This window comes from Paramormyrops kingsleyae, chromosome 2 (assembly GCF_048594095.1).
Source record: "Paramormyrops kingsleyae isolate MSU_618 chromosome 2, PKINGS_0.4, whole genome shotgun sequence".
Lineage (NCBI taxonomy): Eukaryota > Metazoa > Chordata > Actinopteri > Osteoglossiformes > Mormyridae > Paramormyrops > Paramormyrops kingsleyae.
In genome coordinates, this window is record NC_132798.1 from 5,059,071 (window position 1) to 5,085,469 (window position 26,399).

A 26,399-nucleotide genomic window follows, 5' to 3' on the forward strand; every position below is an offset into this window, starting at 1 on the left:
TGAGACTAATATAAAACTTTGACAACTCGTACGTAGTGAAACATCCCTAGAACTTCTGCTAGGGAACCGTTTATCTATTGGCGTTATATTACACATTTTAAGAATGAGATTATATAACAATGGCATTTTGTTCTATTGCTCGGTTTGCTACTGCATAACGTAAAATAATGATGCTCGTTCGGATTTGTACATAACACAACACATCTGTTATGTAGTGCTTATATTGCCTGTAATTTTGAGCTTCTGGGTGTGCAACTATAGGACTTTGCCCCTGTTTTGTATATTACCGACCGCTCTGTCGTTCATTTTATTTAAAATCATTTTGGAAAATGAAATGTTATGTTCCTCCCAGAGTTCGACCGAAAAGGTTTCAAAATTACATTCCTCAACTTTGAAAGGTTTCAGGCATGCCTGAGTTCAATAAAATTGTACTGAACGTTTCCTTTTGTGGCAGCCTTTCTGTCCAGTTCTCACGTCGAAGGACAATGTTGCACTTAAGTAATAAGTCTTAAGCGTTTTAAGGTATTGATGTTATCAACATCTATCATTGATTATCTGGCCCAGATAAGCCCCAGAGTCTGTTGTGGGCGTTCAGCATGCTCCCCCCGCATATAGAGACGCTGGGAGCCCCGGCAGCGGCGCTGCGCCCATCTTCTCCGTTTCGCAGGCCCTGCACATGTCGCCACGGTAGTGTGACGTGGCTCAGTCTCTCTTCCTCTCCAGGCGCGGCTTCCCTTTGAAAAATACTAGCGATGCGACCGGTTTCGGTGAGACCATCTTACGGATAGACGCATCGGGGAATCCTTGTTGCTCCCACTGCAAGCCAGAGTATCAGGAAGGGGGAAAGAGGTAGATAGCAGTCGTGCTTTGGATGGTATGAAAGAGGGCTGGAGAAGACAGTGACTGCGGGGGAGGTGCGGTCGGCTGCAACTGGGGGGTACGGGCTGATTTTGCTAATCGCATACAAGAACTAAGAGTCTCATTTGTCAAGGACCCTCAAGTCAGAAATATTTATAGCGTTTTGCGTAAAAACATACATGGCGAGATTCGACTATAATGGTACTTAAGGATTGCTGGCCGCGATGACATCACGCATAATGTTTGTGTAACACGGAAATGCATAGTCATTTAAGATTTTCTTACCATTTACTCACTGACTGCTTTAAAATACTGTGCGTTTTGACGATTGGCTAAGCTGAATCTTATATATTTCGCGTGATATTAGAAACAAATAACCGGTTTAAATCCATTCGGCATAAGTACTTAATTTGCTTTGTAACAAAGTTAAGCGTTGCACGGAATAGGTATCTTGTAAAGTCCACGTAGCGAGACTTTTTAATCCTATCAATCTGTGATGTATAACGTTATTCTCAAGACCTTAGTCCTACACTCTCAATTGAATGCCACTGAATTTTTAAGTAACATTTTCCCTATTGACATATATTCTCCTAAGTTTTAGGAATGCATGTCATTTAACTGGAAATTCATTTCCCAAAGTGCGAAGCAGTGGTTCTCTTGAATGAAGTGCTTCATCTCACGTGTTTTCTCTAGGTGCTGCAAAGGATATGGATTTACAAAAGTGGTAATTTGACCAGGGTTAAAAATGAAGTCTCTGATTCGTGGCTTCATCTCAGAAGCATTTGTTCGGCTTCTGCTCTTAGCGGTGTTCCTGTAAGTAGGCTACATTTCTTTGCGTGAACAAATGTTTGGTTAATATCTGTATTTTACGAATAAAGTAGAATAGAAGATGCTTGGTGTTAAGTATTATCGACGTGCAGCAACGGGACAAGTTAAATGTACGGGCGGTGGCTGGTTGATGCTGACATTAACTCATAAGCCTGGATTGGATTCCCATTAATTTGCTTGCTCTGTCTTCTCAGTGTTACTGAAGAGCTTCCACCATTTATTCGTCAGATTCAGCCAGAAGAGCTCTGGCTTTACAAGTATCACCATGTGGAATATGACCGTGTCCCCACTGCGGCAATGTTTGTGAGTATATCATTGCGTCTGTGGAAATACCTGACTTTTGCATTTCCTAAACAATTGGAATAACATTCTTGTTTGGAGATATTAGGAGAGTATGGGTACACAAGTCGCAGAACTACCTGGGAGAACTGAAAATGAGGCCTGTATTTGGAATCGAGGTCCAGATTTGATGAGCCCTGTTTTATGGAAAACCTATAGAGACCCTAAGGCCTATTCTTGCTTTGGGTTCTTCTGAGTGTTTGTCTGGTCTTAACCACGTAGTGCCTTTCCCCCTTGTTTGTCAGAGCATTGCCTGCTCCGTGCCTCTGATAGTCATTGTGCTCTTCACAATCCTGTGGAGAGCAGACAAGGGAGACCTTCGTGAAGCCTTCTTAGGTAGGTTTCTGGTCATGTCTTTTCTGCTTATCTTCTTGGCAGCCACTGGCTATGAAGGCGTCTGTTCAAGGTTGGAGAGATGATATGAAATTATATCAGCTAACATGCAGGCATAAATTAATGTAACTGACAATGGTAACTATCTGGTTTATGAATGGGAAAACCTTCAGCGGGGAATTATCCCCCAGTTTAAATGAATCACTCATGGCTCAGTGTGGGTGCAGCATGGTGGTGCAGTGTTTAGCAATGGGCCTGGGGTTCGAGTCTCTGCCCTGGCTCCTAGTGTGGAGTTTGCATGTTGTCATGGGGTTTCTTCCTGGTACTCCAGTTTCCCCCCACAGTCCAAAAATGTGCTAAGGTGAATTGGAGTTACCAAGCTGCCCATAGATGTGAATGGTGCCCTGCGATTGGTTGGCGCCCCATCCTGGGTCTGTGAGTGTGCCCTGTGATTGGTTGGCGCCCCATCCCTGGGTTATTTCCTGTCTTGCACCCTTAGCTTGAAGGATAAGCTCCGATCCCCCGCTATCCCGAACTGGATAAGTAGGTACAGAAAATGGATGGAGGGATGACTGAGTAGGTGCGTGTGATCGGATACCTTTCAGGTAGAATCGCAGGGCTGGCTGACTCGCGGTGCCCATGGGCCCCTGAGCAGGGCTCTAGCCCCCAGGGCCCATAATGCTGGCTGACCTTGCATTGGGACTTCAAGCTTACTCTTACTTGTTTGTCTCATGGAGAGCAACATGGGATGGATGAAAAGTCAGTTTCTCCACAGGGATAAATAAGGAATTATTATTCTCTTCTTGGTGATCATGCATTAGTGGTAAGGGGGTCCCCAGCTCTGGTCTGTTTTTACTTGGGGTCCCTAGTTTAAGAGGTTTTAAATTCCTCAGCGCTCAAACCTCAGAACATGGCATTTATGAAGGACTGAAGTCCCATCCAGGTTCTAGCCCTGCCTTTTACCCTAGGCTACCTGGAATAAGCTCTGGGTCCCATCCCTGCCTAAGTAGACTAAAGAGGACTGTATACAGTGATGCCCATAGGACTGAGAGTTGAGTAGCCTTTAAGAAGTTTGTACGAAGGATTACATCTCAGAGAGCAATACGAGATGTTATAGGGTTACATGCTGGGTAGCACGGTCACCTCACACCTTGTAGATTAGGAGTTTAAATCCTGCCACTGCTCTGTTTATGGAGTTTCCATGCTGTGTGTTTATTCCAGCAGTTTAAAAAACTTGCAGTTAGGTGAACCGGTATGTCTAAATTGCCCGTAGTGTGTATGACTGTTCCTTGCGCTCTGTGCTGCTTAGGATAAAGCTCCAGGCTCACTGAGACCCTGTACTGAATAAGTGGTTAGAAGTATTAGACCATCCACAGTAAATGTCTGTTTGCTAAAAACAGCTATTCTTTATTCTCCGTTGGTGGCACTTATCAGATAGCCGTGCTGGACACTGAGCAGATCGATGGTGCATGCAGCTGATTGAATCTGTACTGCTTATTTCTTCTGTTGTTCATCACAGCAGTGACACTGGCCTTGGGGCTGAATGGGGTATTCACCAACACGGTTAAGCTGATTGTTGGCAGGTGAGCACCAGGCCTTCGCGTTACATAGGGACTTGTTGCTAAACATTAACCTTAGAAGTGTTCAACCTGGGTTAAAAAAAACTTGACCAATGTTGAGCTTTTTTGTATCTGCAGTGGACTTTTCTGCATAATAATAATAATAATTACAATATTCATTTTGTATAAAATCTGTTAAGAAGCTTAGCCTTGCAGTACTTGTGCCTCGTCTCTTGACAGCACCTGTTCGCTCCATTTGTATGGTGCGTCTGCTGAATAAAAATTTAATATCGATGGAAGAAGCTTCTCCCCATTTAAGATGTCATTCAGCTTTTCAGAATGTGTTTTGTATTTGAAGATTTTTTTCAGTATATAGATTTGATATTTTCAAAGTAATCTTTGATGGGTGATGAACTGAGCAGTCTGCTTGTGTGTCAGACCCCGGCCGGATTTCTTCCTCCGCTGTTTCCCGGACGGAAAGGCAAACCCTGAGATGCAGTGCAGTGGCGACCTTGACATGGTACTGGAGGGTAGAAAGAGCTTCCCCAGTGGACATTCCTCGTGTGAGTCCCGCCTGTCACTCTTCGCTTATGAGTGTGTCTCCGGTACAGTGCCAGTCAAGAGTCTGGACACACCGGTTATTAATGCATTGATCTCTATTTTTACTGTGTTATTCATCTTCTAGAGAAAGGCGTTCAAGCAATAATTTAATACATATTGGATACTGCAATGACCAAGAGAGGTTCAACAACTCAAGATTTTCTCAAATTTTAGACTCTTCAATATAGCTCCCTTTTGCTTCACTGACAGCATTGCAGACTCCTGGCATTCTTTCAACCAGATTCGTCATGTACCCACCTGGAATGCTTCTCCAGCAGTCCTGAGGGATTTTCCAAAAGTTCTGGGTACAAGTTGGCTACCTTGATCTTACTCTTCGATCTGACTCATCCCAAACCAGCTCTGTAGGGTTTAGGTCAGGGGATTGTGGGGGCCAGGTCATCTGTCGCAGCAGTCCTTTAATTTCCTTGTTCACAAGATAATACAGTACTTGCATAACCTCAAGGGGTACTTAGGGCTGTTATCTTGTTGACAAACAAATGATTTTCAGTTGGCGTGTCCAGGCTCTTGACTCATTCTGCATGCTGATTTTTTTTTCTATTATTATTATTTTTATTATTGAATGCATGTCTGCACATGCGTTGGCCTTCCTGCCTCTCTCGTGATCATCTCCCTCATCCTCCCACTAGTTGCCTTTGCTGGCCTGGGCTTCACAGCATTTTATCTGGCTGGGAAGCTGCACTGCTTCAGCTCGGTGGGACGAGGCCAAGCTTGGAGGCTGTGTACCTTTCTTACGCCTCTCATCCTTGCTGTCATGATTGCACTCTCCAGGACCTGTGACTATAAGCATCACTGGCAAGGTGACATTCTCGACACGCTCGGTGTTTCTCCCAGGGATTTCAGACCTGATGATCACTGAGTAGTTGTTGTGCTTTTTTTTTGTCCCAGATGTGGTGGTTGGGTCATTGCTGGGGCTGGCTTTCTCTTACCTGTGCTACAGACAGCACTATCCAGCCCTGAATGACACAGACAGCCACAGACCCCTGAGGAACAGAGAGGCTCTTCCTGCGGAGCGCAAACTGGTTAATTTCAACCACATTCTGCCCTTATAGGCTTTCTGCAATGTGGTCACTTCTACAAATCCTTTGGGGTGAGTGTGGATTGGGGACAAGGGTAACAGCTTTTACAGTTACAAACCTACCTGTTTGGTTTATGTCCTGTTATTACATTAGTGTGTGTGCATATGTATGTGTGTGGTTTTTTTTTCTCTTCAGAGCATAGTTCTGTTCAATATGTAGCTTAATGTCTGTTGGCACCCATGTCATGCTTTATGTGCATAGGATCTGTGGAGCTTCAAATATGACTTGACATTTTGGAGTCTTCCCAAAACTGTTCCAGGAACTGCTATCTGGCAATGCAATGGCTGCTGAAATGTGTAATGTACATTCCCAATCGTCCAACCAAATAGTGTTTCTATAAATGGTTGGGGAGTTTAAGTATTTGAGAATTATAGCACAATGCTGAAAGGGACCTTGGCAAATGTATAAATTATATTTATGGTTTATGAAAATGTGACGTTCATAGTGTATGTTAAACTTTAAAAATCATGCAGTGTAATTTATTGCATAACCCTAAAACTTGTCATCTACAAGAGATTGGAAGATAGTGGCTTGTTTTTTCTATTTTTTGTGTAATTTTCTTACATTCCTTCTTACAAGAACCTTGAAAAAGAAATTTAATTCCTCTTCTGTGTGCATATGCTGTTGAAAATTAGTAAAATACGTGCTGTGTACTTGTAGAACTTTTTTTTTTTTTTTTTTATCTCTGATTAGTGTGCATTCTCCTGTGCATTTTCCTTATCTCAGCTGAATTACCTTGAAATCCCTAAAGTAACTTGGCTGGTCAGTTCAAACACATTTGATTTCTGGAAATACTACTTACTGGTGCTGTTTGAAATAAACATACTTGTGAGACATGTGTTTCCTTACAAAATGCCAGCCATACCCCCTAGTCTATCATGATTTCACCTTTGGGAAATTGAGAATTGATTAAATTACATAAGTAGGCATTATTTGGTCTGATTCCTTGTACTTTATTTCAGTAAGGGGGGTCAGAAAAGTATTTTGTAATTGTTTATGTAGGTTACATATACTCTCCAACACATTCAGAAACTCCCGTTAAATGACAGGAGTCACAGGAATTTCACTAGAGATTTCTTAAAAAGGGCTAAGCCTTTTATGTGGGTTCTGATTTTATTGAAAATGAATGAGTACACGTACACACTGTTTGAAATAGTTATTCAATTATTAATTATTTTAGTAATTATTAAATTTGTTATGGGCTAATATAGCCTTAGCAATGCCCCTATTAAAATACATATAATAGCCTATTGAGAAGCAGACACATACCTATTTATTAGGTTTAATATTTTCACATTTTTCCCCCATAATTATTACATTTATAAATACTAATGTGTAATTGTTATGTGTGATAGATGGAGCAAATGGAATTAACAATTATGGATAGATATCAAAATTCTTTTTAGAGAATTGGTTATTTTAATGTTGTTCATGTAACAGATTCGTTCACTTCCTATATGTCCCACTTGAACAGGTCTTAACTCCAGGGGATGTTTGTTAAAGCTGTGTGAGGTAAGCCTGTAGTGACTTTCAGGTGTCTGTCCATCCTTACATCGGTGTTTGGTGAAGGAACTGAACGGTAGTGATTTTTTTTTTTAGGAACCGTCATGTGAGGAAAAATATTTCTTACTGAATTATAATATAATAAATATCTCAACATTGTACCATAGCTACTCATATTTGTTAAGAAAACAAACTTAACAGGCTAACGGTTTCAAACACTACCAAACCTTGGTTTTAAATTGTGAAAATGTTGCATCTCTGTCACTGCACATGTAAGCCACATACTACACCAGTAGATGGTGTATTTCAGTCGCGATCGAAGTCTGACTCTCGTTCAGTAACCGGTCATAGCAACTTCCACAGTTGAACCCATTCACTTGCATGGTATAAATGCATAATATAATTAAAATGATAGACGTGCACACATACGAATCATAGGTCGAAACATTGCTAAATTTGGCTGAATTATAAAAGTCAGAAGTGTTGCTAAATTGAGAGCCGTTTGGAAGTCGAAAGACCCGGGCTCGTATTTCTGAGATAAGCCAAATGATCTGGTTCACTAAAAAAAGTCGAAATTCCCATCACTAAACTGTAGGCGTATACATTCGGTGGCAGGATTGTTTCCAACCAATCATATGCTCGCTTACAGCGCGCCCTCACATGCCTCACCGGCGCTCATTGGCCGTAGTCGAGGAGGGAAGAAGGGTTTGTGGCATATTTCTGAGAACAAGCGGAAGAACGAAAAGAACGACATCTTAGCAGGGAAGTTAATGTGAGTGTGTGGTTAAAGGACTTGTTCCCCGCAAACGAATTGCTCATGAACGTCACACCATTACTGAACGGTCACTAAGTGAATGAAATGAATGGATCAGTGAGGTGACCGGCATCATTCCGTTTACTTTTTAATTTGAAAATGGTGGCAGCCGTTTCATTGCCTTCCATATGTGTTATGTTACTGTCATGAAAATGACATCATACTATTCACAGTACTCACTTCTTGTTTTGTTTATACCCGTGACGTTCAGATTGTTTCAACAGTTTTATTATTGCACTTCATGAAATATAATCTCGTATAACCAATTTTCTAGAAAAAGTTCCCATAAAAAAAAAACAAGAGCGGTGAAATATATATGAAAGTGACACGAGAAACAGATGTACAGTACTTAGAATCACGCTAATTATTAATTTTTGAGAATGACCGTTTCGTTCGTATGCATTTTTCATAGATAATGTTATAATAGTGAAACTATCTTATAGAACTTTTAATTGTGTTTTATTATGAACATGATTACCCAACACAATGCAATGCTATTTTCATGACACTACTTTCTGGCAGGGACGAACACGTTAGGAGGCTGTAGTGGGCTCTATCTATTCTAAACGCTGTCCTTTTAAAATGTATCCTTGCAAAGTCACGTTAAAGGGGGCGCTAGGTGCTTTCGCTCCGCCCCCCGGCCACGTGACCTTTGAACGCTTGACGGGTGACGTCACCGCACGGCGCTCGGTGGTAGGGAGGTGACCGGCATCTGTATCTAAGACTGCCTGATGGTCACCCCTGCCGTTTGCTGAATTTGATTCTTTTCATTTACGGCGATGTAAGCCTGCGCTCCACCCCCTGCCCCAGCTGCGCGGTGAGGGAATCGGGGACCGTGGTCCCTGGACTCGTCTCCGTTTCGTTACACAGGTCGGTTGCATGTTAAGCCGGTTAGCTATTAATGCGGTCGAGCCGTATGAAGTCATGAGCGTCTCACTCGGCTATTTAGTGTAACAAGTATTTTGTGACTTTCGTTTTTATCTGCAGACGCGAGTAATATGCTGGCGATTAATAACGAATAATAAGGAGGCCCTTGTCCAGAGTATCCGAATAACATATGCAGTGGGACCCACACCCATCCCTGTTATGGACTGCTCAGACCAGGAACATGTGTGTATATAACATGGTGTCTTAGGTCACAGCTGGTTTGGGAGCTGTCACAGAAGAGCGACGCGGTTTTATGGGCGTGGTGTCACTGCTTCCATCAGTAGATTGTCGGAAGCTAATCAATCTTACTGGTATATTGCCTTATATTGTATTATATATTTATGATTGTGGTACCTTATATTTACGCCTTGGTTACAGTCAGTCGAGAGCGTTGAAAAGGTGGCTTGAAGATTTGTTTATGCAGACCTGTGTGGAAACCATTGATTTTGACAGATCTTTAGAAGAATAGCAGACCCTTTGATACTGGAGCCACATTATCTTGAATACCTGGAGGTGCAGCTGTGGAGCACAGAAATCCTGCATCATGTCACAGGGTTCAGGAGAGTCTGGGAGCTCTGTCCCATCTGCACCGCTGATCTCTGTGCAGGACCTGTCCAATCCCCCAGGACCATCCTCTCCACTCCAGCAGCCCGATGACCTCATCTCATCTAGTCCTCTCACTGACCAGGTTAGCTAATGGCTAACAACCACTATGTGTCTTTGCTGTGTGCTGAAGTTTGTTGATAATTCCTTTACTAGTCTTACATTTGTCTACTGATTGTGTTGTGTAATGTAACATTTCAGAAGCGGATAGCTGGTGCCTGTATGTGACACGAGAAAATATACTATGGGCTAGTAATGTCTTGCGTGTAAAGAGTTAAAGTCCTCCATTGGACAGTCACATGCCTGAGTCGGGGTGTGCTTGGGAGGGGCTCATGAAAGTGGTGATGTGCCATGCTGAGGAGGAGCTTGGACCTTTGGCAAGCATTTATATTTTTTAATTAACGTGAAAGTGTCAGTTTTGTGTAAGGTGTGCTTGGACATTGAACCTGTTTCGAAAATAAATGCAAAGAACCTTGTAGAATTCGCTCCATTTACAAGATAGGAAAGTCAGGACGAGTCAGCCAAACAAACTGGAAACTTAAAACATTCTGGGTTTGAATGTTGGGTAGTTATATAATGAGATATACATGGGCGTGTCTTGTAAACATACTACGTCAGCATCCGGCCCTGTAGAGCGATAAGCAGGCTTGCTAATGAGATGGGTGGTTTTGTGTTTGAGATTTCAGTGTGACTGTGAAACAGCAGATACAGGTCGCGTCAGCAGGTAAGGAAGAGCCACATGGTCAACTAGCTCCCCACTTGCAGAGGCATCTCCGCATGCATAGCAGTCGCCTTTGTCACAGACAGGCCAAAGAAGCCCCATATTGTTGCTGCTGGAATAAGGCGGTGCTTTGTAGGGCCCTGGCACTGGTACTGCTCTTTCCTGTCCTGTTTTGTTGTTTCCTCGCTGTCGCTGGAGACGGCGGAGTTCAGCTATTTGGGCTGTATTGAATTATTAAAGTGAAGCCTTGAAACCTAAGGAGGGGCTTGTGCTTAGATACCTAGTGCAGTGCGTGCTGAGGGGAAGCTTAACGTTGTCCTGCCAGGTACCTCTGCTGCATGCTGTGAGTGGGAAATCTTACCTGTTCTCTTTCTGTTCATTTATTTGAGCCGATTATTGGGGTGTTGTGGTTCCTGGATAAAATCAAGTTCTGTAAAGTTGGGTGTAATTACTCAGAATTTGCTTTTGATTGGAGTGGAAACATTACAAACTTGATTACTGCTGTTGGAAGGTTGGATTAGAGTAGTAGTGTGCGTGTACACGTGTGTGCATGTGTGTGTGCATATGCCGAATAGTATTTCATGTAGAATCTGCTATATTATTTGCTTATGACAGCACCTCAATTTATGTTAAATTTTATTTTTTAACTAAAAGTAGTTTCTTAGTTTTAATTTGTATATTTGTATCATGTTGTAGAACTGATCTACTGTGCCATATTTGTAATGTGGAGAAGTATGATTAATAATTTTGGCCCTCATCAGGTTAACCGGTGTTACCCATTTCCATAAAGCCGGCATTAGTCTGTGTTGTGTTGAATTATGTATTGCGATTAGTTGCTCAGATTCAAATGGTGAAGAATGAATGTGAACATTTGTTACAGTGAGACCGTATTGTATTACCTAGAATTTTAACTATTTTTTATAGAGGTTTATATTCATCGAACGAGCTTGAACATGAAGCTACTTGTCTTTTGCCTCTTCTCCAACTTTCTCTGTCCTCATGGCCCCTCCCTGCGTGTTCACCTTGTCCTCTTCTGATTGGTTGTTGGTGTTTGCCCCTTTCAGGTGACAGTCACCGCAGATGAGACGTCCCCATCGTCGACCAGCTCCTTTGAGATCATCGACATGGAGGCTGTTCCTTCGGCCTATGAAGCAGTGCAGCCGCACTGGTTTTACTGCCGGAGGGCTGACACCAAGGACTCCTGGATGCCCTTCAGCACGGAGGACTCCCAGAAGCTGGAGCAGGCCTACATGCTGAGTGAGTCACGTCAGGCCGCCTGCCTCTGTGCGGTTTGTGGCTGGTGTGCTTGGTGACTCTTATTGGTCTGATTTGTGCTATGACTACAACTTGTCATTACTAATTAGGTGAATATTGGTCTGAGGGACCTCCTGGACAAACTGGGATTTCACTGGGATTTTTTTCTATTATACACATAGCTAATATGTATAATAGATACACATTATTTTTTATTGCCTTTTTATATCAATGTTGAGCCTATAGCTAAGTTCAGTGGCCTAGGTAATCAATATGATTATGAATTTTTCAGCTTTTATTCCTCCTTTGGCTTTGGTGCACGTTGTTAACAAGCATCACTTGAGTGTGTATGTATATAGAGAGTATGTGTATTTTGTTTCAGTTGTTGGTTTAAATTTTGGAAGACTGGAACATTTGGAATATGAACCATATGATATTATTTTATTCCAGTCTCGAAGGACATAAATTGCATGTATTTCCAGAATTCAGAATTGCAAAAAAATCAAAGCAGAAGACACTGCTTTATACAACTAGTGTCCTTAATTTGCAACCTTGGTTTAAGTTGAACTCTTGGGCAGCTTAGTAATATACACAGCAAGAAACAAACAGCTGGTGATTACCTAACAAGCGTTTATGTTTTCAGATCGACACATTTCCCCTCGATTGGGTGAAGGTGAGTCATGTGACCGAGGCTCTGTCTTGGGTGGCGGTTGCCCAGGTGGCTTGGGCGAGGAGGAGGAGGTGGTGGTTCCCACGGAAGGCGAGCGCTATGACGTCAGGCTGAGGGAGAGGCGGCGCTGTGCCGTGTACTGGGAGCAGGCGCCCACTGAGGTGCGTCGCTGCACGTGGTTCTACAAGGGCGACAAGGACAGCCGCTTCCTGCCGTACCCCGAGGACTTCAGCCAGAGGCTGGAGGTGAGGTTTTGCTGCCTGGGGAGGCCTGGGGGAAGGTGTCAAGCCCACTGCCAGTTCTGTTGTTTCTCTGGCATGAGGGGAATATGGGCACATGTAGAGAGTCCATTTACTTTTGTAGCCTGTGGGTGTTTTGTGGATGTTTTCTATTTTTAACAGATGATGTTCCTGTTTTTTATGAATGTATTTATTCAAAGGATTTTCCTTTCATGGTGTTTATCTGGAACCTTCTACTTTCACACCCCATGTCGTGTCTCTTCTTTCTTCATAGGAGGCCTACAAGATTTCGGTCACTTTGGATAAGTGGAAGAGGAAGCTGGATTTTCCCACTGGGGAAATGGTCATCCTGCACAACCCCAAGGTAGGATTTTCACTGGCAGGAGCACGCTGGGCTCCTTCTGGACCTTCTGAGCTCGACCTGGCTGCTCTGATTCCTACAAGAAACCATGGTTGACTCTTTATTATCAGCTCCTGTCTGTCAAGGAATCGCTCTGACTTCACAGAGCATGCGACTGTTACTCTGTAAGGTGTAGGAGTTTGGGTGAAAGCATGACCTGCACTGGGAATGTAGATGACAAAGGAAATCCCAGAGGGGAACTTTATTAACTGCCACACATAAAATGAAGAACAACTTTTGGATAAACCAGCCACACTGGTTAGAGGCACCCCACCATGTTTTAGCGCCCAACTCCATAAAAGACCTGGCTGTCTAAGTGAATTACAGTACATACTACAGCCTCTACTGTGTGTGGGGTTCTAAGTGAATTACAGTACATACTACAGCCTCTACAGTTTGTGGGGTTCTAAGTGAATTACAGTACATACTACAGCCTCTACAGTGTGTGGGGTTCTAAGTGAATTACAGTACATACTACAGCCTCTACAGTGTGTGGGGTTCAATTGTTGCTGGAATAGACCAAGGCTATTCAACTCACGGCCCTCGAGAGCCGAGCACTGCTGATTTTCCAACCTTCCTTCACCCGTGCCTCTGTGGCCAATCAGAATCAGCAACTATTAAACTGACAACCTGGCAGGACTGAAAACAAGGCCTGGATCTGGAATCGAGGGCCAGTTTTGAAGAGCCCTAGTATAGACGATTCCTAGAAAGTGAAAAATTTGGGAAGTATTTGCTTGCCAATATTGAAAAACTGGAAATTGTTCTCTGACTCCTTCAAAAAATTAAATGGAATAGTGTAAAAATGAGAAATGCCATTTTGGAGAATAAATTGGGCTTGATTGTGGATAACGGCAGCTGTAGGGGGAGGCCGTGGGCATGTGACCCTGCAGCTGAGACCGGGGGGGCCCTGCAGATGACTGCTTTCCAACAAATGGCTCCTTTGTCCAAACCATCTTTGCAAGCCACTTTCCTGTGTGCAGCTGATGTTGTGTTAGCCTAATGACATATGGAAGGCATCAGCTAGAGAAGAGAAGTCTAATTAAAAGGGCTTTCAATGTGTCGATAAGTAGTTATGATAACATTATTGTTAAGTGCGATGGCAGCATAATAAAAACGTGCGAGCAGAGGATATTTAGGCATCTGGGAGGGGAACCCCTAGGCCTTCGACAGCAAGCAGAGCTCAGTATAGCTGAGAGTGCCAATCGCACAGGATGGAAACACTGACTGACTGGCTCACAAGCTGCTCTGAAATCAGGAGCCCTTCTCTGCTGTACAGTGTGTGGGGTTCTAAGTGAATTACAGTACATACTACAGCCTCTACAGTGTGTGGGGTTCTAAGTGAATTACAGTACATACTACAGCCTCTACAGTGTGTGGGGTTCTAAGTGAATTACAGTACATACTACAGCCTCTACAGTGTGTGGGGTTCTAAGTGAATTACAGTACATGCTACAGCCTCTACAGTGACACTGACTGACTGGCTCACAAGCTGCTCTGAAATCAGGAGCCCTTCTCTGCTCATGCTGCAATCAGCATGCTGGTTTTCACTCCAGACTTAGAGAAAATGTGTTTGATGCATGATTAAGGACAGTCAGATTATTCCTAAACCAGGTTTCTTTCATACGGCTCTGAGAGTCCCAACTGCACACAGCTATTATATATTCTACCCTAAGACCGACAATGGTTTTGCACAGATAGGAAATCGCCAAACTGATTTGATAGAAGTGCCAGTCATCGACCTTCCTGTTCTGTGACTGTCTCCAGCTTATTATGCAGTACCAGCCCATCACACAGCAGGATGAGTGGGTTTCTTCCCCCTCGGAGCAGACGCGGCCCCGCACTGTCAAGAGGGGCTTGGAGAACATCTCTGTAGAGATCCCAGATGGTGAGCTCCTCGTCCTGCCTGTGATTGTACACGTGTCCCTGTGGGATTTCCCTAATCAGCATGACATTGGGAGACGGGTGGGACATGGATGTTTTGTATAGCCTTGTACTAAGACCAGTAGATAAATGTACGTTCACCAGATGCCAGTTTGAATCTGTAGTGCCAATGAGTTTTTAGATTTTGGACAGGAAACTTGAGTGGATCGGATTTCCACCTCTGCATTGTTCTGGCGAGAAACAGGAATGCTGACATTAATTCCTGGGCCTGATAAGTGGGGAAGTTTAGATGGTTACTGTGTGTGATGGTTTGAATCTCAGGGGAGCCGGAGAAAGTGGACCACCTGGTGTTCATGGTGCATGGCATTGGTCCTGCGTGCGACCTTCGGTTCCGCAGCATCATCCAGTGTGGTGCGTACGCGCCCTCCACCCCGACCATTGTCTGTCAAGATGTCTATGTTGTGTACAGTTAAAAGGGACATTGCACCAGAGGTACTGGAAGTACACATCCAGGCCAAGATGTTGTTTCAACCAATCAGTTGAGTATGAAAAGTTACATTCACAGAGTTGGTTGAAACAAAACCTTGGTCTGTGTTTGTACTTTCTGAACCTGAGCTTGTCCGCCTCTTCATTGTACAGCAATCAAATTGCCACGTTGGACTGCTGTGGCTTGTACGGGTCGCCTCTGATTTCCGCCTCCTCCTTCCGGCAGTGAATGACTTCCGCAGTGCTTCCCTAAGCCTTCTCAACACACACTTCAGGAAAGCCCAGGAAGAGCAGGCAGTCGGCAGAGTGGAATTCCTCCCAGTGAACTGGCACAGCGCGCTGCACGGGGACGCCACGGGGGTGGATGAGTACGGGCGATTCGCACCAAACCCAAATCTTCACTTTATTCATATGTCTGACTGGGTGTTATACTGTATAAGCAAATAACAATAAGCAAAATAAGATCAGCAGTGTTATTATTCACATAATATCGAGCCCATCCATCCCTCCATCTATATATAAAGATATAAACATATATAAAGACATAAATCCATGTTGAGGCAATAGGAGACTGGAAGGCTTTAGTTAGCAGTTGGTCAGTCTCCGTCAGTTACAGACCAAACAGTCCAAAAACTGTAGATTGACTAGACAACATGCTGATAAAATGACTGATATAGTGCAGTAATGGTGCATTGATATGAAGGTGCCATCAATATGCCAATAATGGGCAATGTGGTTGTTAACTGTGAATGGCTCGGGGAAACTAGCTGTTCATGAATGTCAGTCTCCTCTCAGACGCAAGGGGGTGAGGAGTCTGTGGCTGTGGTAGCTAAGGCTCCTTACGATCTGCTCCTCGATCCAGGGACATCCAGAGGATAACGCTGCCCAGCATCAGCCGCCTGCGGCACTTCACCAACGACACCCTCCTGGACCTCTTCTTCTACAACAGCCCCACCTACTGCCAGACCATCGTGGACACAGTAGCGTCTGAGATCAACCGCCTGTATCGCCTCTTCCTGCAGAGGCACCCGCAGTTTGCCGGCGCCGTGTCGGTGGCGGGACACAGCCTGGGTTAGTGTCGGCTCCCTGGCCGTCTGTGTCGCCCCACTCTGATCTGACGTTTCACATTTATGATTCACAGATATTCTCATTTGAAGAAATAACTCACCGACACCCCTTATCTATATTTGTGGTTTTACACATAATTATGATTTGTCAATGTGAAAAAAGACATTTTGGTGTGTTTTTAAGTCCTGGCATCTTCACGACTTGTTCTTTGTATGATTATTGTGTTTCAGGGTCCCTCATCCTATTTGACCTCATGACCAATCAAAGAACAGGTCCAGGAGAAAGCAACGGGCTAAGGGTAGGTATGGAGACCATGACTTAAACACGCAAGATTTAGGGGAAAGGTCAGGTTCTCAGTTAGAATAGCCTGCAGTAAAGTTTTTCTTGGATTCTCAAGAAATAGTCCAATAATGAGAGTAAATGTACATGTTCCTCTAGCTGGAACATCAGCTATACTCTTGCAAGACTCTTGAGAAAAGGGTACAACAGCATCTATGTTTGCAGATGGACTGCATGCCTACTTCTGGGCGTGTCAGATAAAAACAATGCTGCTGAACACAAGGCCTGTCTTTCCTTACTCTGCTAGGGGAAAGTCGATACTGATGCCCCCCCACACGACTACAGGAGTCTTGAGGAGGCTCTAAAGAGGTTGGGCTTAGAGGAACTTATTGCAGTCTTTAAAGCGGAACAGCTGGACCTGCAGTCTTTGGTAGGTGTTTGACTTGCCCATCTCTGATGGATGGTTGCAGATTGGGGACGCACAAGTAGAAATTTCGTAATTGCCATTTTTCCGGGTCAACCAGGCTTTATGCTCGGAGAATGATCTGAAGGATCTGGGAATACCTCTAGGACCACGTAAGAAGATACTCAACTTCATGAGCAGGAGATGGATATTACAGGTAAGATGATTTTGCAGGAAGAAAGTTATGTATGAGTTACTGTACATCTGTGGCTCTTTAGCTCATTGATACCACAGGTGTTTTCATTAATTTGTAGTTCCTACTTAGAGCCTGTGCTGTGATTCGTTGTTGTAATTGCACTGTGACCCTCCTTCTCTCCTTCAGGATCTAAAGGCAAGAAGTCCATTGCTGGCGTTTGGACAGCAGTCTTCCACAGAGGGAGAACAGGCCTCATCCCCAGCTCCCCTTGAGCACCCCTTCCTGCGGCCTGTGTCCACCACCAGTGCAGTAGACTATGAATACTTTGATGTGGGAATTGGACAGGTAAACCATATCACCCCCACACCCCTCCCTCCTCACAGAGCATTTCTGCTCAGGTCTTCTTGCTCTGACAGTTATTATTCTGAAGTTTCTGGGGCAGGGAAACCTAATTTAGGCCCTCCTGTTTTACCCCCTCACCCTTTCCATCCGCCTTCCTGGATAGCCGAATCTGGGCATTGCCACCGGGCAGGTTGGTGCAACTGCGGGGTTCCAGGAAAGGGAGCTCCTCCATCCTGTCCTGTCCACCTCGTATGAAGTGAAATCTGACCACGTTTTGTTTGTGACATCACTGCTCCAATCATACATGGGTTTAAATGGTATTTTCCTTTTGTTTGATCATACCTGGGAAGCCAGATGAATGGGGTTCAGATTTGGGGACTATTCCATGGTCTCACTGGTGAACAAGCAGCCAAAGTGAAGCAAACTGAAGTATCCAGAAAAACAAATATTATTTGGGCCCACTTCTGGCTCCCAGTCCTTGTGGCGTGTCACTTGGGCCCCACAGACCGTCACCGGGCCTCCTGTTCATTGTCCAATCATTGTCTTCCATCCCCTTCATGGTGCCGGGGAGGTGGGGGGGAGGTGGACAGTGTGTGTGTGTGTTAGAGCCATTCAAAGCACATTGGCCCAGGTCTGTTGTGCACCAATACTGTTTGTTGTGGTGAATGCTGCTGATTTGTGCACCTGAATAGCAGATGGTTCGTTATCCTCAAATGTTTAATTTCTTACTTGTGTGAATCTTAAAAATTTGGATGCGTGTGTTTTAATGATTTGAGAGAACTTTCGGTCAAATCATTTCTTTTTAAAATGCATTTTTTTTGGACCGCAGTTCTTAAAGCAAGGAGAGTTCTTGCCAGTCTTGTTGAAATTGCGTCTTCTGTTGTACAGCCGACAGATGAGCTGTTTGAATCGGCTGTTTCTCCTCCATCACTGCCCCTGATGTTTCGTTCCTCACTCTGTATGCTGCATTCTCATCTTCACATGAATTCCTTCACAGGTGTCCATCAACTACCCCCAGCTGGACTTCCACCCTCAGACCTTCTTTGCTTTCGGCTCCCCCATTGGAATGTTCCTCACGGTGCGAGGTCTCAAACGCATCGATCCCAGCTACAGCTTTCCAACCTGCAAGAGCTTCTTCAACATCTATCACCCGGTAGTGTTTGCACCCTGCCTCTCCGTATATGGCTGTGAATGAGTGAGGGAGTGAGTTTAACCATACTATGCCATGTGTACTACACCATACTATGCATACCACTTTGTTGATGTTCATTATCTATTGATCTACCGATCTATCGATCTGTCTACATACAGTAGATACAGCTTTATTAGATATACCTGTTCAACTGCTTGCTGAAGCAAATATCAAATCAGCCAATCATATGTCAGCAGCACAATGTATAATATCATGCAGATACAAGTCATGAACCTCCGTTAATGTTCACATCAAACACCAGAATGGGGAAGAATGGTGATTTAAGTGACGTCGAACGTGGTATGGTTGTTATGGGCTCGTATGAGTATTTCAGAAACTGCTGATCTCCTGGGATTTTCACACACAACCGTTTCTAGGGTTTACAGACAGTGGGCTGAAAAAAACATCCAGTGAGAGGTGGTTCTCTGGGTGAAAATGCCTTGTTGATGGCAGAGGTCAGAGAAGAATGGCCAGACTGGTTCAAACTGATAGGCAACAGTAACTCCAATAACGACTTATTACAACCAAGGTATGCAGAAGAGCATCTCTGAATGCACAACACATCGACACTGGGAACTACCAGAAACCAGCCAGGTAAAGAGCAGAAGCGACATTCTTATGCCAGAGATGGCCATTAACTTATCTGACAGTTTCTCATGAATCGTAGGATGACATCAAGTGACCTTCAAAAGGAATGGGAAACATTAAGTGCAGGTGTGAGGTCCACTGCTAGGATAGTTTGTATCAGGCTCCTAGAAGCAGGACTGAAGTCCCATAAAGCAAGGAAGAAGCCCTTCATCAGTGAGAAACAGGGAAGTACCAGACTGCAGTTGGCAGAAAAATATATATTATTCACAGACGCACACCAATAAATTGAGAAATGAGTGAAACAAAAAATTGTGCTGTGGTCTCAATCTTTTCGTGGCTGTAGTTGAAATGCCCCAGCCTACCTGAGTATTGTCGGTTACCATATCCATCCATCCCTTTATGAGCACGGTGTTCCCAGCTTCTAATGGTTACTTCCAGCAGAACAACATGCCACGTCACAAAGCTCATATTATCTTACATTGGTTTCTTGAACATGACAAAGACTTTGCGTACTCGAATGGCCCCCACAGTCACCAGATCTCAATCCAATAGAGCACCTATGGCATGTAGTGGAATGGGAGATTAGCATCTTGTAGGTGCAGCCGACAAATTTGCAGCAGCTGCGAGATGCTATCATGTGAGGAATGTTTCAAGCACCATATTGAATCTATGCCATGAAGAATTAAGGCAGTTCTGAAGGCAAAAGCGGTCCAACCCCATACTGGATATACCTAATGAAGTGGCGTGTGTGTGTGTGTGTTATGTGTGTGTGTGTGTTATGTGTGTGTGTATTATGTAGATATAACAGTGTGGGGACCAAATGTCACCACAATATGAAAATCTGTTATTTTCATGTTTTGGGGACCACTTTTTTGTAAAATTTGTAACATTAAAAATTCTGTAAGTCTTGTATTCTGTTTGGTTACTTATGGTTAATGTTATGGCTGGGTAGAGGTTAAGGTTGTCGTTTTTGGGATTAGGGTTTTTCGCGAGAAATGAATGACATTCCTCTCAAAGATATACACGCACGCACACACACACACACACACTACACACTACACACAAAGTACAGCTGTTTCTAGCACATTTACACTATGCACTTTTGGATCAGACATTTTGTTGCACAGCCATGATAAAGTTCAATCTAATCTAATCTGTTTTTGCTTTGCATCCACTTTCCTGCTTGCAGTTTGACCCAGTTGCCTACAGGATGGAACCCATGATTGTGCCTGACATGGAGATCGAGCCCATGCTGATCCCCCACCACAAGGGCAGGAAGAGAATGCACCTTGGTCAGCTCACGCTTTGGGTTTGGTCTCCAGTCTTGGTTGCCATTCGGTAGAGTGACTTGCTGTTGCTTCGTACTGACCGTCACTGATTGATTTCGTCTTCAGAGCTGAAGGAGAGTCTCACACGTATGAGCACCGACCTCAAGAACAACGTGCTGGGCTCCCTGCGCACCGCATGGCAGTCCTTCTCACGGCTGCCCATCGCCGCGCTGCCCCCTGTGGGCGAGGGAGAGAGCAACACCTCAGGGCTGTCTGTACAGGAGATGGAAGGTAAAGGATCAATTTGCAATTTTTTCCCTTTTCAATATCTGAGAGAATAATTCAGCAGAGCAATTAAAAGGAGGCCTTATTCATTTAATACCCTATTGCCGTTTTCATTTCACCAGGGTATGTTTTATTCTTTGGAGGATTTTTATCCGTTTGTAGAATGGGGTCATCAGCCAATTAAAGTTGTCTTGGTTAACTAAAAAAAGCCCTTCAAACATGTGTGAAGCTGCTATGGAGGACAGGGTTGCGGCAAACTTTCACTAACTTGCGCCCCCTGACACGGCACTGTGGCAGGCCTGTATGTGGCTGATCCTGTCAGCCTGTCAGCCTGTTCCTAACTGTAGCAGGCCTGTATATGGCTGATCCTGTCAGCCTGTCAGGCTGTTCCTAACTGTAGCAGGCCTGTATGTGGCTGATCCTGTCAGCCTGTTCCTAACTGTAGCAGGCCTGTATGTGGCTGATCCTGTCAGCCTGTTCCTAACTGTAGCAGGCCTGTATGTGGCTGATCCTATCAGCCTGTTCCTAACTGTAGCAGGCCTGTGTGTGGCTGATCCTGTCAGCCTGTTCCTAACTGTAGCAGGCCTGTGTGTGGCTGATCCTGTCAGCCTGTTCCTAACTGTAGCAGGCCTGTATGTGGCTGATCCTGTCAGCCTGTTCCTAACTGTAGCAGACCTGTATGTGGCTGATCCTGTCAGCCTGTTCCTAACTGTAGCAGACCTGTATGTGGCTGATCCTGTCAGCATGTCAGCCTGTTCCTAACTGTAGCAGGCCTGTATGTGGCTGATCCTGTCAGCCTGTTCCTAATTCGTCTCTCCTATCTACGTATAACATGCGTACGGCTGTCTGCGGTGCCTGTGGCTGACTTTCCCCTCTTTGCTCAGCCGGAAAAGGCACTGTCAGAAGGACAGACTGTAAGACAGACTTTTGGAAAAAAATTATGGAGTGGCCTAAAGTGATTAATTTAAGTTACTTTCAAGGTAAGCCAGGTAACTCGTCACACTGTGTTGCTGTTGGATTTTTATTCCCACTGTCTCTCACCTGGCTACGGGAGATGCTTTATTTAAGAAAATCTAAGTTTATTTTTCACAAAGGGTGGCATTTATTATAATGATTGGCATAGAAAACTTCTGCCATAAACTAGAGCTGGGCGATAAATCGATTTAATCGATTAATTCGAATTTACAGTTCAGGACGATGTGTTTTCATGAAAATCGATTTTATTACTTTTTTTACACACGAGTGCCAAAAGCGGAACTAATGCGACGTACCATTCTTCACGGGTAAATTAGCGCGACGCACCCAAACACTGTAGCAGATTCACTAACAACATGGCAATGACAGGGGAACAGCTGGCGCTTGTGCCCAAGAAAAGTGTTGCAACATCTGTAATATGGAATTGGTTCGGTTTTGCGAGGTCGGACACAGACCAAACAAGTCCTCGTTGCAAAGACTTTAAAAACTGTTGCAACCAAAGGAAGCAGCGCGACTAATTTATTCCAGCATGTAAAGCAGAGGCACGCAGCGGAGCGGGAGAAGTGCCGCTCCCAGCGAAATGAAAATAGCCGCAGCACCAGCACAACAAACAAAGTTAAGCAAGCAACCGTCCCTGACACATTTTCTAACTATGTGCCATATGATAAGAATCGGGCATGATGGAAGACGATAGCAAACGCTGTCGCGATGTATAGTGCAAAAGATATGGTGCCCATACATACTGTGGAAAAGCTGGGATTCATTAACATGCTAAAAGTTTTAGACCCGAAGTACGTACCTCATTTTTCTTAACACTGGCATTTTTTCAAAAGCTTTCTTTTGCACTATGTCAAGCCCAATGGCATAAAGTATTTACTTAATACCAAGCTGACATGATAAAATTGTGTGTTTTTTTCTATTATTATTACAATATTACTTATTACTTTTATAAGGTTGAGGGCGTATTGTGTTGTTGCCAGTTTGAAAATAAGCTATAGAGAAAGCATTCAAAGTTTTTATAAGTTTCTAAAATTGTTTACAATGGCGTCGTCTGCCATCTCACTTACAAGCATCTTTTATGGCTTGTCAGATTGCACTTTAACCCTAAAGTAAAAAAAAAAAAGCTAAATAAAGTTAAAACTTGTTTTGAACCATTTTTGTCATCTGTAGTTTGATTTTGAGTAGGGGAGGGGAAAATCGATTAAAATCGGAAATCGGATTTTTTGTGAAAAAATCTGAGATTTTATTTTTAGGCCATATCGCCCAGCTCTACCATAAACAAACTTTATTGTTTTAAGTGTAACTTGCACAAATATTTTCCAATATGCTGTCAAATTCGAGGGCCATCAGAAATGACATTTTTATCAGAAGATTACATCATCTATCATGATGGATGCTTTTGGATGAAATTTGCTGGCTCAAGCTTAAATAAAGTGTAGTTCCCTCCAACTTTCTGTCAGCTTTTTTGGTCTCCCGGCTTTTCACCCCCCCCACCTGCTTCCTCTGTCCTTCCGGTCTGAGGCCTACATTATTAGTGTATGTGAATCCCATTCTCACATACAGACCTTACAGCCTGTTCATGAGAAACCCTTTAAGCTTCCTGGGGCAGGGGGGGGGGGTCACTTCCCTCAAGCACCTTGTGACTTCTTAACGTATTTTGCAGATATAAGAGCCACCCGAAAGGGGGGGCTCCTGATTTTGTTGCTGTCCCTGCAGTCTTGCTCTTCATCTGTATGTAAAATGTAAATATTGAAGTACTACATTCCACACCCCAATAAAACAGGTAAAGTTTGTTGTAGCATATGAATGTGTAACATTAATTGGTCAATTACCAATGGGAATTATTCTCAGTAGCATCTGTTTGTGGCAACCTTCATCAGTGCATGCTGCCATCTGCCATTTGGAAGAGGCATTGTGCAGGTCTTCTTTAATTACCTGGTTGGGGCAAGAAGCTTAAATGGTTGGGGGAAAAAGACACCTGAGCTATTGTGTGTCTGTTTACGCAGCCCTGTTGCAGGAGCAGGCATCATCTCCGCATTCTCCTGCTAGGATTCTGCCAGTCTGCTTTTGCACTGTGGCTACAGTCCACTCTTTGCTGCTTGCATGCTTACTCTCATGTAAAGTGTTCATTTGATGCTATTTGGTTGGTTTTTATAGCATGTGTATGAGTTTAATGCATTAAATTTGTCGGTCCGCTCTACAGTGGATTGGGGATTTGTGTTTGTTGCCTTGAAGACTTGTCCGGTTGCGATTGATGGTGTTTTCATGAGATTGTAGTTCTTTAGATATATGAAAACACAAATGTTGTGACAAAGCCTTATTGCAGGTCCATCCTATAAAAATGTGGTTTTTACTAGATGAATTTTGAAACAAGATCATGCTTGCATCAACAAATCAGAGTCAATGTTGCCAGAAAAAACATACAGCTCTGTCATTCCCCAAAAATTCAACTCCTTTTGTTGTTTGTTTGCATTATGATTGGTTTAATTTGGCTGCTTCTGCTTCCACTCCTCCAGGTCCAAAAGTGGAGGAAGTAGAAGCAACTTCCGCTTCAGAGAGACAAACTGAGGAGCAGAACATCGAAATCGGGATGCTAAATGGCGGCCGGCGCATCGATTACGTGCTGCAGGAGAAACCGATAGAGAGCTTTAATGAGTACCTGTTTGCCATACAGAGCCACCTCTGCTACTGGTGAGTCACTGAAGAATGTTCTAAGAGGTCCTCATGTCACTAACGGTGAATTCTACATGCTCATTAACAAGCCAGATTCAAAGCATAAAAATAAAAAATCAGAGATCTCAGTGAGGTCAAACTTTGGTTTTGCTGTCCCGAATGTGTCAAGTCAACCACAAAAACTCTGTATGACTACTTCTGCAGGGAATCTGAAGATACTGCATTGCTGGTGTTGAAGGAGATCTATGAAAAACTGGGAGTCGTTTTGGAACAGCCTCAGTCGTAGTATGGATGGAGACACCTTGGACTTAGCTGTGTTCTCGGGGAACTGGCTGTACATTTTGCCGAAGTAAATGCTCGCACCGAGCCTGGCTGGTAACGGCTGCTTGACGTCTGAAGCTGAAGATCTGGAACCCAGCAGACATCTGTTTCTCAGATCAATGGAAACTGATTAATGGGATTCACACCATTGACACATTGGGTTGTGGAATCTTCTATGATCATTCTGTTATTGGACCATCAGCCTGTTCAAAGGGAATGTCTGCTTGTAAGTTTATAACCTGCCTGCAAACTTATCTTCTTTTAATTTAAGTTTAAATTATTTTTATTGATGTTTATGTTGTATAGGATGATATGCTAATTTTGCACATCCTGGAGCTGGAGCATGCTAACTGCCATTGTGACTTGCCTCCATCACTCCTGCAAAGACTGACAAATTTCGCTGTTCCATTAACCCAGAAAAAAATGCAGCTCTGTTCCACTCGATCCTTTTGTCCTGCATTCAAACGCACAGAAATATCTCATGCCGCTAAAAATGGTTTTCTTTGTGTTTATGGAAGTAAGCTTATGCTTAGCATAAAATAAAGTGAATGCTAATGAAGGGTGTTTCTAACAGTGACTGTTGTGTCTGCTACCTGTCTGTTTTACATTATCCAGAGAGGAAAGACAGCAGTTCCCTCCATATCTACCCCTCTATTGCCATTTGAGGACAAGAACTTGCTGCTATGCCCCTTTGGCTGGGTGATGAAGGATTTTTGGCTAATCGTGTGAGCCATTTCACAGAGTAGCCCTTCAGAAGCACAAAGAAAACCCTTTTTTGTTTACTGTTAGGGTCTTGCTCTCTGCTGTTACAGAATAAGACTCACCCTGAGTAGGGCGTCTAGTAACCTGCATAACTCTTTGGGGTCTGATTATGCGTAATTTTGTGTTGATCCGATCTGGTGCTGTGACTATGGAGTCCGGTCATAAACTGCTATTCAGCTGGAGCATTTTAACATGGACGTTGTAGGAATGAATGACTGGTGTGTCCTATTCGACTCCATTCAGTGTATGTGTTACAGAAGCCCGTCTCAGAGAAAAGGCCAGCCTTTGCTTTACATTGATGTTTGGTCTCTTCGTATGAAACTCCAGTTGTCATATGCTCAGTTTACTTTTGACTGTGGTATATTTATTTTCAGGATAGGTGTAATTTGATGACTATCACATTGTACTATAATAAATTTCCCAGGCATATCCTGTCGAACACACATTTTTTGCCTCTTAATTAAGGGATGACCAAGTCCTTGAAGCCTTATATTTCATACAGATATTAGCAAATCATTTTAATTCCCAAATTGCTTGCTCTGGAGCTACCAAAATAAATGAGTTCCTGTAATGGTTGGGATCAAACAAGTTTAAGATTTTACATATAACAGAAGCACAAAGTGACTCCACAGTGGAACTGCCTCTCTATTTCAGCAGCAACAATGTGCACTTTATTTTGATTTGGAAACAAGAAAATTATTTTGTATTTATGTATCAAACAGTATGTTTACGTATTGTGAATGCCATAATAAACGTAACCATAGCATGTCTGTCTTTTCTGGTGTTTGTAAATTAATTTTATGATAACAGTAAGTAACGACGTCACACATTATGTTATCTACATTTCTTTGGGGTCTGTCAAGTGCAGATTACACATTGCATAAAGTCAGTGAGGGATTATGTTACGTCCTACAATGTAATTCTCCAATTGTATC

The 26,399-nt window shown here is 43.5% G+C and overlaps 2 protein-coding genes across 17 annotated transcripts; both read left to right on the forward strand.

The window, feature by feature from the left end:
* Positions 1–608: 608 nt before the first annotated feature.
* Positions 609–6,546, forward strand: plpp5 (phospholipid phosphatase 5). 6 transcript variants are annotated; one of them, XM_023838634.2, is made up of 8 exons: positions 609–937; positions 1,552–1,671; positions 1,881–1,989; positions 2,271–2,361; positions 3,878–3,941; positions 4,356–4,480; positions 5,165–5,335; positions 5,424–6,546. In XM_023838634.2, exons 2-8 carry the CDS (start codon positions 1,604–1,606, stop codon positions 5,585–5,587), a joined length of 792 nt encoding a protein of 263 aa, XP_023694402.1. In that variant the 5' UTR covers positions 609–937; positions 1,552–1,603; the 3' UTR covers positions 5,588–6,546. The 6 variants fall into 6 exon arrangements, with proteins under 6 accessions (XP_023694402.1, XP_023694403.1, XP_023694401.1 ...); XM_023838635.2 differs by having other exon boundaries at positions 609–914; XM_023838633.2 differs by having other exon boundaries at positions 610–849.
* Positions 6,547–7,786: 1,240 nt separating this feature from the next.
* On the forward strand, positions 7,787–26,230 carry ddhd2 (DDHD domain containing 2). Of its 11 annotated transcripts, none has more exons than XM_023838626.2 (21): positions 8,404–8,801; positions 8,919–9,041; positions 9,466–9,546; positions 11,247–11,439; positions 12,080–12,351; positions 12,620–12,709; positions 14,510–14,630; positions 14,948–15,037; positions 15,339–15,480; positions 15,975–16,183; positions 16,411–16,478; positions 16,767–16,889; positions 16,984–17,079; positions 17,245–17,403; positions 17,564–17,590; positions 18,398–18,553; positions 20,370–20,472; positions 20,575–20,739; positions 21,618–21,713; positions 24,225–24,399; positions 24,586–26,230. In XM_023838626.2, exons 2-21 carry the CDS (start codon positions 9,018–9,020, stop codon positions 24,665–24,667), a joined length of 2,472 nt encoding a protein of 823 aa, XP_023694394.1. In that variant the 5' UTR covers positions 8,404–8,801; positions 8,919–9,017; the 3' UTR covers positions 24,668–26,230. The 11 variants fall into 11 exon arrangements, 10 of the variants coding, with proteins under 10 accessions (XP_023694385.1, XP_023694394.1, XP_023694383.1 ...); XR_002841379.2 differs by lacking the exon at positions 8,919–9,041 and having other exon boundaries at positions 8,406–8,801; positions 9,312–9,546; positions 24,586–24,928; positions 25,318–26,230; XM_023838617.2 differs by lacking the exons at positions 8,404–8,801; positions 8,919–9,041 and adding an exon at positions 7,787–7,889 and having other exon boundaries at positions 9,312–9,546.
* Positions 26,231–26,399: the final 169 nt, after the last annotated feature.

Excerpts from the sequence above, each read along its gene's own strand:
- plpp5 (XM_023838634.2), top strand. The coding sequence starts at position 1,604 with ATGAAGTCTCTGATTCGTGGCTTCATCTCAGAAGCATTTGTTCGGCTT. Across the intron at positions 1,672-1,880 it reads CTGCTCTTAGCGGTGTTCCT|TGTTACTGAAGAGCTTCCAC; the intron begins GTAAGTAGGCTA and ends CTGTCTTCTCAG. Across the intron at positions 1,990-2,270 it reads TCCCCACTGCGGCAATGTTT|AGCATTGCCTGCTCCGTGCC; the intron begins GTGAGTATATCA and ends CTTGTTTGTCAG.
- ddhd2 (XM_023838617.2), top strand. The coding sequence starts at position 9,403 with ATGTCACAGGGTTCAGGAGAGTCTGGGAGCTCTGTCCCATCTGCACCG. Across the intron at positions 15,481-15,974 it reads GACGCCACGGGGGTGGATGA|GGACATCCAGAGGATAACGC; the intron begins GTACGGGCGATT and ends TCCTCGATCCAG. Across the intron at positions 18,554-20,369 it reads TCTTCAACATCTATCACCCG|TTTGACCCAGTTGCCTACAG; the intron begins GTAGTGTTTGCA and ends TCCTGCTTGCAG.